The sequence below is a fragment of the Dendroctonus ponderosae genome, unplaced genomic scaffold (genome assembly GCF_020466585.1).
Source record: "Dendroctonus ponderosae isolate FM_Combo_2020 unplaced genomic scaffold, Dpon_F_20191213v2 Dpon_F_20191213_8, whole genome shotgun sequence".
Lineage (NCBI taxonomy): Eukaryota > Metazoa > Arthropoda > Insecta > Coleoptera > Curculionidae > Dendroctonus > Dendroctonus ponderosae.
The window spans coordinates 8,862,422-8,877,846 of NW_026019016.1; the positions used below are offsets into that span (position 1 = coordinate 8,862,422).

The following is a 15,425-nucleotide window of genomic DNA, read 5'->3' on the forward strand; positions in this document are numbered from 1 at the left end:
TCAAAATATTTACTTTGAAAGAAAATTGCTGAAAATAATTTTTTTAGTACAAATGTATTTTCTAAATCCTATAAATGCTAGTTTTTTTCATTGAATATATTTGATTTGGCGTGAAATATCCACTCATTCTCATCCGGTTTTCAAAGCGGCAAAAATGAATCATGAGTTAGAAGAGTTGAGAAACCAAGTGCACTTTGTCTTACCCAACTAACTAAAAATATTTCTGCGGAATATCTGATTGAGCTGTTTTCATATAATCGTTTTGATACTAAATCTTTAAGCTAAAAATAAGTTTCTGAAATAGGAAAATGCTGGTAATTTTACTAAAAATTAGCAAATATTCAGACAAAGACCGAAACAACCAAATCCTTTTCTCGAAATACTGATTAAATAAAATGTTGAAAAAACAAAGAAAGAATAAAAACTGAAGGAAACAGAAGCGTGCAAAAAAATCATAAAAACTAAATAGCCCTTGATCTCCTCTAACTCTTTTTGAACCGTTTACTTTTCTCCAACAATAGAAAGTATCATTTCCCTTAAAAGCCCTGTCGTGTAACGATAAATAACAAATTACCTGTTGGAAACTCTTGATAAAATCTAGGATCGATCGGTCCAAAACCCAACTCGCTGGGCGTATCTAAAGATACGTGTTTCAAGACATCGGGATTATCTCTAAACTTGAATCTGTCGTTCTGAGGCTTGTGATGTAACCCGAATTCAAAGCCATCTATCTTATAATTGACTGGAAGATCGGGAGCGACCAGGCGAGGAAAATATGCCGGTGGAAATGATGGTTTTGGAGCTGGATTTTCTTCCATAATTTGTTCCTCTTCACTAGTGTCCGATTTCTATAAAAAAAAATGTTTGTCGTCATTGTAGGTTTAACTTGTGTAGTAGTATTTGATGGCAAACTGAAGATACATTTAGCAAAGCATTTCAAAGTCTATTTGGTAGATTTTGTCGTTCTCCAAAATACGTTTTTTTGCAATTGTCAGGCACGTTCATGAAAACTAAACTAATTTGTTGTTCACAAATATGTATTTAACTTCTGATTATAGCAAAACTGAGTCAGTTTATTCAAATATAATGTAAACAACAACAACTTTTCTATACTCTTGTATACTCTTGAAGTAATTGGTTCGGTGCCGGGCGTCCGTTTTCAATCCATTTTTTCATCAACCGTTTTTTAGGTGTATATGTATATTTGCTTTCACTTTAGGGATTGTTCCGTATATTTGATGACGATAATTTCGCAACATCAAATTTATTAAATTCTTTAAAAGTTTAGTTGTTTTTAAATAAATTTTCGTAACAACCGTCCATATTTAAGGACAGTTAATTTATTAAAATGACAATCAATTCAAATATTGAACTATTATTATGTTTCTTCGTTGTTGTGAATTATTACATTTATTTATCACTATATTTGTATTGGTTTATAGAGCAATAACAGCAACGCTTTTGTATGCTGCAAAAATGCGTCTAATTTTTGCACATTTTTTGAAAATTAATATTAGAAGCGAGGCGTGAGTGTTTTTTATAATACAATAAAGCATTTTGCTGATGAAGTAAAACTTATGAAAGTTAAAAAGACAATTTTGAACAGCATTTTGGTTTTTTGTAGCATTGTGATATAATTTTGTAGACGATAAATTTGAGTTAAGGAAATAATTTGTTTGAAAATTTAATCTATTTCTCGACTTTTCTCAAATTATAATACATTTGATAGCACTCTCGTAACAATAGAACTGCCGTTAAAACTGAAAATGCCTTTAAAGAACTTTAATGGTGGAAACAAAAGACCGTAAAATATGATACAAAAACTGCATAACTCGGCAAATAAACATAGTGGCATAATTATGATGAACATCAATATCCTTAACAGATAAGAAAAATTATTTCAATTAGTAAAACAAAAGATACTTTAAATTGGAGAAAATTAGATAACTCGCATAAAACATCGGCAATAAAATCGAAAAGTAGTATTGAGTCACACATAAAATTAGTTTCAGTTAAATGAAAAAGTAAAGAAACTTGAGCAAAAATCAGGATTCAATTAAAGTGCTAAAACTTGTAAAAGCATTTATATTATAGGGATTAATTAAAACAAAAAATCTCAGCAAAGTAACTGTTGGGTGTAATATAAAATGTGGGACTACGAAAAATTATTTTATTGTCTTCGTCCTAAAATAGTTTTTTTCTAAAAGGTAACTGTGTTTATAATTGCTTTGCTAATGTGCAATAATTAACTGGTTTATATGTACTTACGTGTTCTGTGAAAGGTGGCACTTCTGTAACTATCCGTGGAAAACTAGGCTTATATGATATTATTCTGCTCTCTATCAGTTCTTTGTCTCTGTTGTTTAAATCTTCTGGTTCTGTATATTCCTACAAAAAATAAAAGCAGCTGTTTAATACTGAAATAGCACTACTTTAAGCAATTAATAGAAAATTCAATGTAGAAGTAAGCACGGTAACGTGCAGAAATCAAAAGAAATATTTTAGCATTTTATTGAATCAAAACATATAATAGAAATTTTATAGGTGAAAAAAGGATTGAATTAAAAAATAATGTTTCTCCACTTTATAACATTACTTTTCTTTTGGAGCTGAACTTACATTTTCGAACAAACCCATTTTGTTTGGTGCTTCTTCTCTCGAACGGGGTTCATTAAGTGCTTCATAGTCCTGAAATTATCGTTAAGAATAACCAAGTTTTCTTTGAAATTAAAGGCAAAAAACGTACTCTGTTATCGAAGCCAGTTATTGCAGGCATATCGTTCACTCTTATAAATGAGGGCACATCGTCCACGTAAGCCGGAGGCACCTAATGAAAAGGATTCTTTTAAATTTATTTATTAACATTTATGGTGGATTTTAAAACATACTTGAGCATGTTCTAGAGCTTGAATGTGCCCAGGCAATACTGGCATATAAGCGGATTCTTGTCGCTCTTCATCTTGGTCTTCATCATTTAAGTCCGTGTAAACCTAAAACAAAGTGACCATTAATTAAAATAAAACGTCCCAGCTTATCGTTCACGCAATACAGCATTTACACAATAAAGCAAATATAAGGGGCAAATATTTAAATGAACATCAGGAACGGTTAAAATTTCATCAAGCATATAAATTTATATTGAAGTCTGTAAAGATAACGCCTATTTAATATTGAGCGTTTTAAGCGAGTTTTCATCCAGATATTGAAATGGAGAAATGTGTAGATACAAAATGAAACAGTTCTTGAACAAATTGATTTATCTTGTTATCCAAAACTACGTTTCATATTTTGTAAGTGATAGTCTCGACCGATCCACCTGAGTCACAGGTGAACAATTGTAAAATAATTCCGCCCTTGTAATACGATAAAAGCCATTAAAATAAGACGTTTCATCAGACCTTAGTAACATTAGGATTCTGGAGGGTTCCAAGTCTTCTCATGAGAAAAAATTAGCACCCTGAAGAAGGCGGCAATAAATCGCCCAAAGCCTGGCAGCTAAAAAAGTTTTTCTTTTTTCTGCACTGTCCATTCCCAATCCCCAAGGAAGAAAATCATCCTCAATTAACCCTTCTTTTATATATTTTGTCAATATCAATTAATTACTATTTTTTTTTAATTTTTTTTTCAAAATTTGCAAACACGTAACTACATAATTTGTTCGTTTATTGATTTTTCAAACGTTGATAATTTATTTCATGTGAACTTTGTACCGTTGAAGCTATAGGCTTCGGTATTGAATCCAATAAATAGCAGAATTCCACTTATGTTAAAAATCGTTCTCTAAGTACGTAGGTCCCGATATTTGATGCATAAGTAAATCAATATAAATGGAACGACAATTCAAATCTTATCCAGAAATATATTAATTTTAAGTTTTAACTAAATATCTAATTCATAAATTTCTTTCGCAAATTCCCAAGATATATTTTAAATAACTTAGTCTTCCAGACAAATAATCGAGACAATTCTTTACTTAATTATCACGTTAACTTGAAAAACAGTTTAATGTTATTTTATTCCATTTTCATTCGGATTTCAATTTGTGACGTTGTTTTATTATTGATGGTCTGTGACTCCGTTTTATTTTATCATTATTTTCATAATTATGTCCGATGGTTTTTGTTGCTAGTAGTTCTAGAATGGAAAATCTAAATTTATATGTTTGATTTTAATGYTAMTTTTTCATTCTTCAGAAAGTTTCATTTGATTTTATGTAAAACTGTAACTCTTGTSKWAGTGTGCWWWWGCACTAAGAAATACACTAATAAAAASCACTAATAAGGAAAATACATTTTCCGTTTTGAAATCTTCTTAAATGCGAATAAATTTTATTGATTTAAATGACGACAATAGGTTAAATCTATACCTGAAAAATCATAAGATTGATCAATCCACCTGATTATTTCCTTAGTGTTTTCACGAAGTTCTGAAAAAATGTTTTGGGTATTTTTATTACAGTTTTTCCCAATCTTTAATGAGTAGCAAATGGACTAATGTTTCGCTATGAATTGGCGTTTGTATGATCATTTCTTTATTATTCTTACGCTGCTGTTACAGGTTTACTACTTATTAATTGTAGGGAGTCTTAGAAAACGTTAAAGATAGTTTTTGTGAATTTTGTCTTTAATCTGCGATTATTTCCCACTTATATCCCAAATAGTCTATACATTATTTGACATAATATATGAAATTCCAATAAATGCTTAGCATGTGGTTTTAAAATCTTCCCGAAGAAGAAACAAAATATTCGAATAATCAAAAGATTTTGTTCAAATATTTTAGTTCTTTTTAATGAAGTACGTTGGTAATTAGGAATAATTTTATTAATAATGCGTCACCTTTATTAATTTACTTTGCAATTTAATCAATTCGAATTTGTCATCAGCTCTAATTAGTTATTATATAAATGCAATTCATCCTACGAATGAGCATTTCGTCGTAAGATATTCACATCATCTTCGCACATTTGGCGCTATGTGAGTAGTTTTATTAAGCCTTCGAGCCAATGAAGTTTGGCTGGTTAGTCTCTTTTCAAGTGAGCCATCTTAGTTCAAAGACAAAGCTCATAAACAAGTAGTCTCACGCCTTTGGCAGACTTTCCGTAACATATTTTGAGTCATTTTAAAACGTATTCTGTTAAGACGGTCGCCGTGTGGGTTATTTGATATTCCGCTGGTATCGCAATGTGGGTAAATAAAAAAATTGGGGATTTTATCAAAGTCGACGGGGTGACATCAGCTCTTTTGGGACTCCTTTGCCAAGCATATTTATTGTTGTTTTCATTTTTTCCCCCAAGGTTTGTTGCCGTCGTAGTTCCTCTTTGTCTGGCCACTTTATGAGCCACAAATTTGTTGCGGAGATTTTAATCTAAAAATGCCTGAGTGTTGTTTCATTTTGTTTTTCTCGCATCGTGTTTCACCCTTCGTTTGGGGATGTCCAAAACAAGCAATTGCGAAGGCGATAACAAATTGGATTTATTTCCATAATCACTGTCGTTACGCCCACAGCAATTGTTCTATTGGGACGCTCATCAGGAGTAAATATATTTCCTAATATTGTGTCGGATTATATGGAAGTTTAATAAACTCACGACGTAGGTGTTGCCAATAATAAGCCGGAATGGGGAATGTATTACCTTCGAGTGATCCAGGAGAAAATTTATTTTAACTCCTACTCAGCAGGCGTGTAGAAAATGAACAATTAGAAATTCGGATTGAAATTGTTCTTGAAACACTGCGCTTTAAAATGGGACATATTCAAAATAATTGGGTGGACGCTGTAGTCGCATTAGACCAATAATGAACTATTTTATAACCAAAAAGAATTAAAGTGATATAAAAGTATTCTGTTTCATACCTCCTAGTAAAGTTCATTATTTGTGCTGCAAAGAATTTATCATTGAAATAAATAGCTCACTGCAGTACGTGTAATATGAGTAGAAAATCAATCAGTTTCAAATAGTTTCGGTAAATTTTACAGCGCTACTCTGGTTGGCTACGTATATAGCAAAAAATTGTCGCATTAGGTTTTGGATCATTTTTATTACTTTATCTTCCTACCATCGTTGCAATTGCAAAGCGAGCATATGTGAAAAACTCTGCCATCAAAAGAATATCAATATCGTTACGATCTTTATTTATACCGGTGGACCTTAAAACGGTTTTACGACGTCCCATATTGTTCAATAATGTGTATTGCAAAGCACACGACGAGCGAGCCAATTTAATTTCTTTGTATCAACATGGTTTTTGAAAAATTTTCTTTAGGTTTAGTTAAGTCTAGTTTATGAAAAATCATTGTCAGCACCACCATGTTTCGATAGTATGTATTTAACACATTTTGCAAATTTGAAAAAAATTGTAACCATTGTTCCATCTCATTAAAGTAGGGAATTTTGAAAATTGAACCCAGTTGATCGATACTAACGAACTTGAAACTGAACTACCTGATTTTTTCAAATCGATTGTGGCCAGTTAATATATTTTCTGAAATTTACTCCTGTTTGGTCATCTCTATACCTACTTACATTATCATAATCATGGAGCTGTTCTTTTTCTTCCTCTCTGGTATATTGTGATAGGCCTGGAGCGATTCGCTCGTAGTTATCAGCATGATCTGGACGATTTGCAATAAGGGATCCTAAGAGCGTTTGGTATTTTTGATTCCTCCTGAAAACATGAAAACTAATTTTTTGTTTAAGTACATTCTTAAATGATATGAACTATCATGGCTGTTGAAACAGTAAGGAGAGTTTAAGTATATGAAAAGTTTATATACCAAGCAGATTTATAAATAAACTAACGCTTTGTTTTCATGTATTTATAATATAAAGATATTTGGCTACTTTAAACCAAATTTAAATATTGGGAAACATTTGCTGTAAATTAAAATTTACGCCTTAAATGTGATTTAGTTTGCAATCCATTACGAAACTCCGTCTATATCCAGAAAAACACAACATTTCAACTTACATTTAAACATTTTCAAAAAAGCATCTGGTTGAAAACCATGTTATGAGAAAACAAAAAGCACTTTTTCGGCTTTATTAGTTACTTAATTGACTGAAGAAATTCATTAAAACATCGTTAATTTGCTGGGTCACTTTTAGGAAAATCGCCAACAGTTTTGGAGTATTTTACGCCAAGTATTTAACAAATCAAATGGAAAATCAATTTCTATTTTTACACCCAATAAATAAATACATTTTGAAATCAAAACATAGGCTAAAATCTTTCTGCATAGTTAAGATAAAATAAAATGTAATTCAACACGAAACACAATTAATAAGGGCATGAAACCCGCCTTTTCAATTACCGCCTAAGTCTTCAGAAATTAATTTCGTCATTCTCATTAATAGTCTCAGGGAACATAAGCAGATTTCGCCTTAATTGTTGTTTAAATTTCCTACTCGTCGTCGCTTCATACATGATAAGCTTGATAAATATTCCAGTAAATCGTGACTTTTCAACTTAAAAGTGTAATTTAACTTTCAAATGCCTTTTACATAAATCGTTGGGTGCTATTTAATATTGCCTCTACACGAACTTGGTAGGCAAGTCAATTTAGCTCCACTTGTTAGCTTCTAAATATAACGATAAACGCTTTGAACAAAAATTCTGGAACATTTTATTATCATTCCTCTATTTATTTCTTTTCTAGGACATCTTTCCGTTGTCTAATTGTAGTAGAAGTAAAAGAAAGTATTTAATTAAGTTTTGTGAGTGTGTGGTTTTAATGAAGCAACCTTTCAACTTTATTAGTTCAGCTTTAATTATGCTCATTTTAACTTTAAAAATATTAACAAATTTTGGTTTCTCTAAGGGCAAAAGTGTCGAGAAAATAGGAAAAATCTTCCATAAAAGCAAAAACTTTCGTTCATCTAATTCGAACCACCCTGTATAAGCTATTTAAATTTTTATTGTAGCAGTATAATTTCATAAAGTTTGGCGGGTGAAACACTAAATATTCTGTAAAATGCACTTTAATTTTTGAAAATAATTTAAATAAACGGCACGTCATATCCAGCTAAATTATGAAAAATAATAAAAAATATATTTTTGATCGAATTTACTCACTTCACGCAGACCCATAGAAATAAAATTAACGTTTAATGATATATTATTTTTAATTTATTAAATAATTAAAACAGTTTTACTTTTAAAAAATCACATAATTCAAAAATAATGCTCCAACGGCGTCAGATTTGAGCAATATCTTAATTTTCAAACACACAAAAATATATAAAAGATCAGGAAATTGGTGTCAATTAAAGTTTTTTATGCAGTTATCTGCGAAGAAATAACGATTGCAAATTATATTTTTATTTAAGAATAAATTAATGATTAAATGAAATAAAACCACAGTATTTGGTTAGTTTATATAAACGAATATACTATTGTTCATAAGCCTTTTTCTCTGTATAATAAAAGGGATAATACTATGCAAGAAAAGTTATTATAAAATTGTACTAAAATGCGTGATAACTCCTATTCCATATCTACTTCTAAGTAATTTTTTTTTCTAAAATCGTACAAAATAAATAGCTAGACAGTTCGAAAGGTCACTTTTCTAACGCTTCAACTAAAAACTGCCAATTGTATTATTGTTTTCATCCTTTTACATTGAACCCTTATATTATACAACTTACCTATTCTCCATTTCTGCTTTTAATTCGGCAATTTTAGCTAAATTGTCCATCGGTGTGAGAGATTTACTATCATCTTCCTCTAGTTCTGGTTCTTCAACATTGGTGTTGTCTGCATTTCTGGGAACGTTTGAAAATGGCCATTGTTGATGAATATCGTCAAATTCCACATTTCTTCTATCGAGATCATTTAGAAATTCCAGGTAATTGCGCTCTGGAAATAAGCAGACAATACAACATCAAACTTTTAATCATTACTTTACTGTTTGATCAGTTTATTAATTACAGAGGTTTAGCGGCAGCTCAAACTATGTGAAATTTATACCGTAAATTTCAATTATGTTTAACTCTATGTGGCACGGCAACGGAAAACTTAAGTTAYWMTMTGAGCCTAATCATATGATCCGGATGATTGCATTWAGTATATGTTCCGAAAATATGCTGTATATGATAAATAAATACTGTAAAAGAGTAACAGCCTGCACGAAAATATCAATTAGGAAAAGTAAACCACAATAATAAACCCGGCAAATTAACAGTTTCCTATGTTTGCGAAAGCAGGAAGAAAATCAATATGATATTAAAATTTTCGCTCAGAAAATAATCGGCTGTTAATAATCTCCAAATGAWTKCTACACACAAGGATAGTAAATTACAGTGTATTCAGTGTGCTTTGTAYATAAAGTACATCGATTAAAACACATATATTAAGTAGTAATCATTRAGCCATGTAATGGTTTTTGGCAAATTAGAGTGCTGCAGATGTGTTTTTCATATAATATGCGAACAGGSCGACTTAAACTGCAGRATTTGAAACTGGAAACAGGAAGCCAAAGCTTTAGCTTTGTTTTTSGATTCCAATACCTATTTTGCGTTCACCAGCACAAAAAAAAATTGGAGCCCGAAAACTGTTTTGTTCCGAGCTTTATAAGAATTGAATTGAACGTGTAACTTGAACAGTTTGTGTCAATTTAAATTTGAAAGGGTTTCAATTAAATGGCGCTTTAATTACTTAACTATTGTGCTTCGTGATATGATTGTGAGAAAGTTTGTGTTTCGTATATAAAGTTTATCACGAAACACACATTCCGCTAATAATATTACAGAATTAATCTGTTATGAATTAAAAACAGGAAAGAGTATGTAATTACATAAAAATATAAACTGTTGGAAAATGGAATAAAACAGTTTCTTCTTAAATTAAATTTTCAAGTCTGTTTTAATGGAACTCCTAATAATATAAGCATGATTTATTTGAGTGGTGAGAAAATGAAATCTTTGTACAGATTGAAAACAATTTTGAATAAGATTGAACCTTAAAAAATAATATTACTTGCGCATCTAAGAAACTTTCCATGATTATAACTCACGATGTTGGAAAAACAATGTGAATGAATGTGAATTTGAAGTTGTTCAATGTTGTATTAACTAAAAAACTTTATTTTGCATCGTAGACCTTCGAATTTCTAGTATTTCCAGAAAAGCAAGTTTTCATCCTAGACATTTTACCGACCAGAGTATAATTAGGACACTAGAATCTGTAGTCTAACTATGCTGAATAAAGTTACCAAGAGATAGAGATGCCTGTCTTGAAAGCAATTAACTTGCCCACGAAAGTTAAACAGATACACCGACACTGCCATAAATAATCCAAGTGATTTACGTGAAAATTGTGTTTGTTTCAAACTTTGCCCTTTCGGATAAAGTTAACTCGGTTACGTATCGTAGTAAAAATGTATTAAAAAGTTTCGCTAAGATTTATTTTATAGTCTTAAGACTTTAGGTTTATTTTATAGTTCTAATCCGAAAAACCTGAATCATTTTTGTAAGCCGAAGGATCAGGAAGAACAACGGGTTTCCAGATATTGTGTGCCATAAGAAAAGCATATTTTATAAGGTCAAAAGGGCATACAGGAAAATGTTTTAAGGCCAACTGGATTTATGCCACAGTGTATTAATAACAAGGGAAATAGAGTGATTGGACATTAGTTTATCTATTACATGTGTTCACATTAGATTTCTACATGCATTTTGAATTGTTGGAATTATCTTTATTCCGGTTTAATATATTTTCTCCCTGCAATTGATTTTCGCTTGTAAATCACAGTATAAGGAAAATTTATAGAATATCAGGACCAGTTAGCGCAATATTCATTAGGCCAATTCAACTGGAGACTAAAACTTTAAGATCTTCTAAAGGATTAAAGTAAGTTTCTAAGATTAACTGGATTAACTGTTATGGAACATAGTTTTGCCAGGATATGTCAAAAACTTGGGCTGGTCCCAGTAGATTTGTCGCTATGTGATATTTTCAACCGATGCAAAATGCTTTAAATCTAGAGTTTTCAAAACCATTTCAATAATTAAATTTTAAGAAAATTATTTCAGGATGTAAAAATTCGAAATGTACTAGGCGCCTTTATTCAAATCGATTCTTTTTTGAGATGTCAGACTAACGTATCATAAAAAGCCCTTTAATAACTTTTTAACGGAATTTATAACTCCGTTGCACAACGAATAATTTAAATATTTCATTCAAAAATAAAATGTCTATTGGGAAGCAACTCTTTCAACTTGCAGGAATAAAGTAAATATATGCGCATCAATTTAAAATTTGACCTAAAGAAAGCCCGCGGGGAATGCAGGTGCCCAAACTTACATATATAAGTAAAACGTTGAAAATAAACGAACAAAGACATAGAGTAATTCAACAGACTTTTCTCTGGTAGCAAAATCTCGCTTTACTCTCTGTCATACCAAAAAAAATATTTAAAACGTAACTATCGCAAACTAAAACTAAATATTTAAACTTAAACTATTTCTCATTATGGAAAAAGGCGCATTTTTGCTTACGAATTAGCTAACTTAAGGTTTTTAAATAGATAATTATTCATTTAATTTTGTTTTTTAATTACTGAATCACTTTCAATGATATTTTCAACTGGATATTTGGTTTAAACCTCATTGTTTCGGATTTATCACACTTGATATTCCAATAACGCTGCTGGCAGTATGATTGGGCATATGCTATGACCCAAAGCAAGATAACGCGCTGCCCGTTTCACTGTTCTATCACACATAAAAAAGCTGATTTCTGGCATAAACTACATATGGCGCTTAATTGGAGACATTCAAAATATTGCTGAAAATAAGACAGTAATATGAATAAACCTGCCGACTGAATATCAACTTAAGCGTTGTGGAAAAACTATTGTGAATAATATAAATCAAAAGAAACTCAACGCAGATTTTAATAAGGTTTTGAATTTGAAATTATCGTAAATTAAGTGGCATGGAACGATGAATAGTACAAGTTTACGCTGCAAGGTATAAGTAAATTAGGAGGAACTAAGTTTTGTGCACATTTTCTTTCTGAAGGTAAATGTTTGATATCGAGTATATAGACTATTAATCTTGAATTTCACTTAACAAGTGACCAAAAAAGTACTGGAAATATCGCTAAATCAATAAACCTTCTTGACCTACTGAAATTAAAAGAAAAAAACAGATATCTCAATTTGTTGCTAAAAGGTTTTAAATGATAGACAAATTCACCCTCTATCCAGATCTAGTAGAGTAAATTACAACTTTTGAGTCTATAATATAAATCTTCACTCTTTATTGAGGATTCGCTATTCACGTTCCAACTATAAATATTTTACAATTTTTTTGTTTGATTCGTAATCATTGTTCTGAAGTATAATTTTTTCATATTTATAATCGCAAGCTGTCAAATTAAATTATTGAGTCAAATTATATGGAAAATTACATCTTTCGTTTGCAAGAACTGGAAATTTATAAAAACAGTAGGTAAAGCAATTAAAATAAATCCGAATAATTCGATTATAAATTTAATTTGCATATAACTCAATAACTCAGCTTCTACAAATATAATTTAAAGTTCTATCCAAGTGGTTCACAGAATCTAGTCAATTGGTTCAATTGCGGACATCCAAAACTGTGTCACGTATTATAAATTTATACTTAACACGTAACTTTCAATTTCTTTTGAGCCTTGTGCTCCACCCTCAAAAGTTCGTTTGCACCGATAATTTTTTTATGGGTTTAGAAACGTCCTTTTTATTTATTTTTTAGACATTGAGTATATAAATCCTTTCGCATGTACTTTAGGATTTCAATCAAAGGTGAACCTTTGCAGTCCAACATTTCTCTTGTATAAAGCAAACCATAAACGTGATTAATGTTCATCTACCCTCTATACTGCCTACGCCCGATTGACCCAGAAGCAGCGAAGCGGCGTGGGTGTACCTTCTATTTATTCAGGAAACAAATTTTGTCCTCCTGAATAATCGAATATAACGTAGGCCTTTAAAGCACAATATCTTCAAGAATATGTGAATATGATTTCGTTTGTTAATATGCTATTGAAGGGTTTGTCAACGTAAACTGCGAACGTAGAGCATGCAACATTTGAAATAAAATATATACAGATGAATACAAATTCGGATATTTGACCGCTTACCTTGCTAAACAATTATCTTCCAGTAATTCTGCATACCACACGAATAAACTTCTCATCGATTACATTGCAATTGCTTTTAAAATGATTTTCAATTTTAAATATTTTTGTAAATTTTTATTTTATTATAGATATTTTGGTCAAACTGTGACTAAGTGCTGAGGGAAGATTAGGCTGATTTCTTGTCTTAATCTAATAGTCACGTTTTCACTATTATTTGGTCGATGATTGACTAGATTTTAGGTAGGTAACTCCACAAACTCGAGGGATTCAGTTAAGGAGATCTGTCAGGCCATTTACATAATTTGGAACAGATTGTAAATAGTGTACTGCAGTACTTCAATATTGGCTTATTTTCATTTAGCTATAGAATTTGACGAAATAAAACTAATTAATGTAAAATATATTTTTTACATGCGACAATGCGACAATGTTTAGAAAGAACAGTTTCTAATTAAATTTTTTAGGTCTGTATACTTTGAAGTTGTAACAAGTCGTATTTTTGTTGGGAATTCGGTATAGGCAGTGGTGAGAAAAAAATTAACTTTTTAACTAGACCAACGTAATATGAATGAACCCCTTAATAAAAGAAAGTTTCTTGACCGATTCAAGAATTTCCAAGGAAAAAACTTATTGAATTATTAGTGTATCGGGCTGGAAACTACCCCTTATTCGAATTTTTGACTAATCGTAATTATTTCAATTTTGTTTAGCGAGAAGCAAATTAATATATCACTTGAGTAAGTAACATTATCAGCTTTATATAGGTACTTTAAATCTTACCAATCCGATTTAATTTGCACATTTGAATGTTACGTAAAAGGTATTACGTTTAATCACATTACCAGAACTATAATCCAAGTTAAGCTTGAAACTATCAATGTTACAGCTAAGCGAAAACTATTTGAATTACTAACAACTTATCAAACCATCCCACAGCAGCTTCAAATTTAAATCACAGCAATTCACTCAGCTTCATAACATAATCGAAATTCATAACTGGTCGTTTATGAAATTCACGGTTAATATTAGTAGAACAATTGTTCAAGAGATACGGGTTTTGCATTACCAATGATGCCCTTCCATAATAATATGAACAGCGGATTTGCGGAATTTTGATTGGATTACCAGTTTACCAGTTTAGTTGCATATTATTCAGGCTCTGAAATTAATAATGCAAGCTTATTTACATACGATCCTGTAACAATTAACTGCAAAATCTCATTTGTTTCATTAGTTTACGACGGGTTCTTCTTTCTTATAGCGATAACGAAGTTATTTAGCATAGTCCGAATATTTTAATTTTGGTTTATCAACGATATTTAATGCCATTCTAATTTTATACATATAATTATAATCAACGACTTCGTATGCTTTATGTGAAGTGTTGAAATAATTTATAAAAATGTCTTCATTCTTATCTTAATCTCTTGCTGGGTCTCCTCTGCTTCGCCTTCGCGAAACGCCATCCTCGTTCGAAAAACGACACTTTTCACCCTTTTATCGAAACCTACTATTACAACCCCGACATTTTTGACAAAATGTATCCTCATTAGTCCAGTAATTTTTTGTAGATTCTTTCATTTTCATGTCTATTCATTTTTTCATTTTGATACTGTATTATTTTTGTTGCGTTTTTTTGTATAGTTTAAATGTCAATTAGCATTGTTGAATTCTACATATTATTATTATTTTGTCTTTACTGCTAATCTTACTTTCTAACAGTTTTTGAAACTTTTATTTCCACTTTTATCTCTAATGAGATAAATCTTGAGATGCTTAAAATATACAAAAATTAAGCCTTATCTTATCGCCATTCTTGTTCCAACTATTTTTCTTTCCCTCCATTACTACTGCTTTAAAAATTTTCTTAACATAATTTATGTTAAATGCATGTATAGCGAAGCGTGTGATGTATAGTTTTCCCGCGACTTTTTCGATATTTATATTTGAGCTTAACTTTTTTATGAACATGATACTCTCTGTTTTTTGCTCTTTATTTTCTTGCCTACATCAAACGTTTCTGCACGGGTTGCTTCCTATTGCTATAATTCCGAAAATTTGTCAGATTTGGATTACATTTCTGTGTATCTAATGTTTATCAGTATTTGTTAATTTTTCTTGTTATGATTTCTGTTTATATTTTACAGATTTCATATTGCTTATAAGATACATTATAAATTACCAATTTAATTTAAATTGTGAGAATTCTGCGAAAACACATATCTAATACTAGAAATACAATTTTCTCTATTTAAATTAAATAAAAAAATTGATTCAAAGATTAATTCTACTTAGCAT

General features: G+C 30.6%; 1 protein-coding gene across 3 annotated transcripts in view; it reads right to left on the reverse strand.

Annotated features, from left to right (window-relative positions):
• LOC109534465 (protein cab-1) overlaps positions 1–15,425 on the reverse strand; it is a 69,264-nt gene that overhangs the window by 35,843 nt on the left and 17,996 nt on the right. For 2 of the 3 annotated variants that reach the window (XM_048669011.1, XM_048669013.1), the window contains exons 2-8: positions 8,648–8,858; positions 6,527–6,683; positions 2,889–2,990; positions 2,747–2,827; positions 2,620–2,688; positions 2,269–2,388; positions 575–848 (exon numbers count right to left, since the gene is read on the reverse strand). In XM_048669011.1, coding sequence (XP_048524968.1) covers positions 575–848; positions 2,269–2,388; positions 2,620–2,688; positions 2,747–2,827; positions 2,889–2,990; positions 6,527–6,683; positions 8,648–8,858 — 1,014 coding nt within the window. The remainder of the gene's footprint in view (positions 1–574; positions 849–2,268; positions 2,389–2,619; positions 2,689–2,746; positions 2,828–2,888; positions 2,991–6,526; positions 6,684–8,647; positions 8,859–15,425) is intronic. The other variant, XM_048669012.1, reaches the window with a different exon arrangement.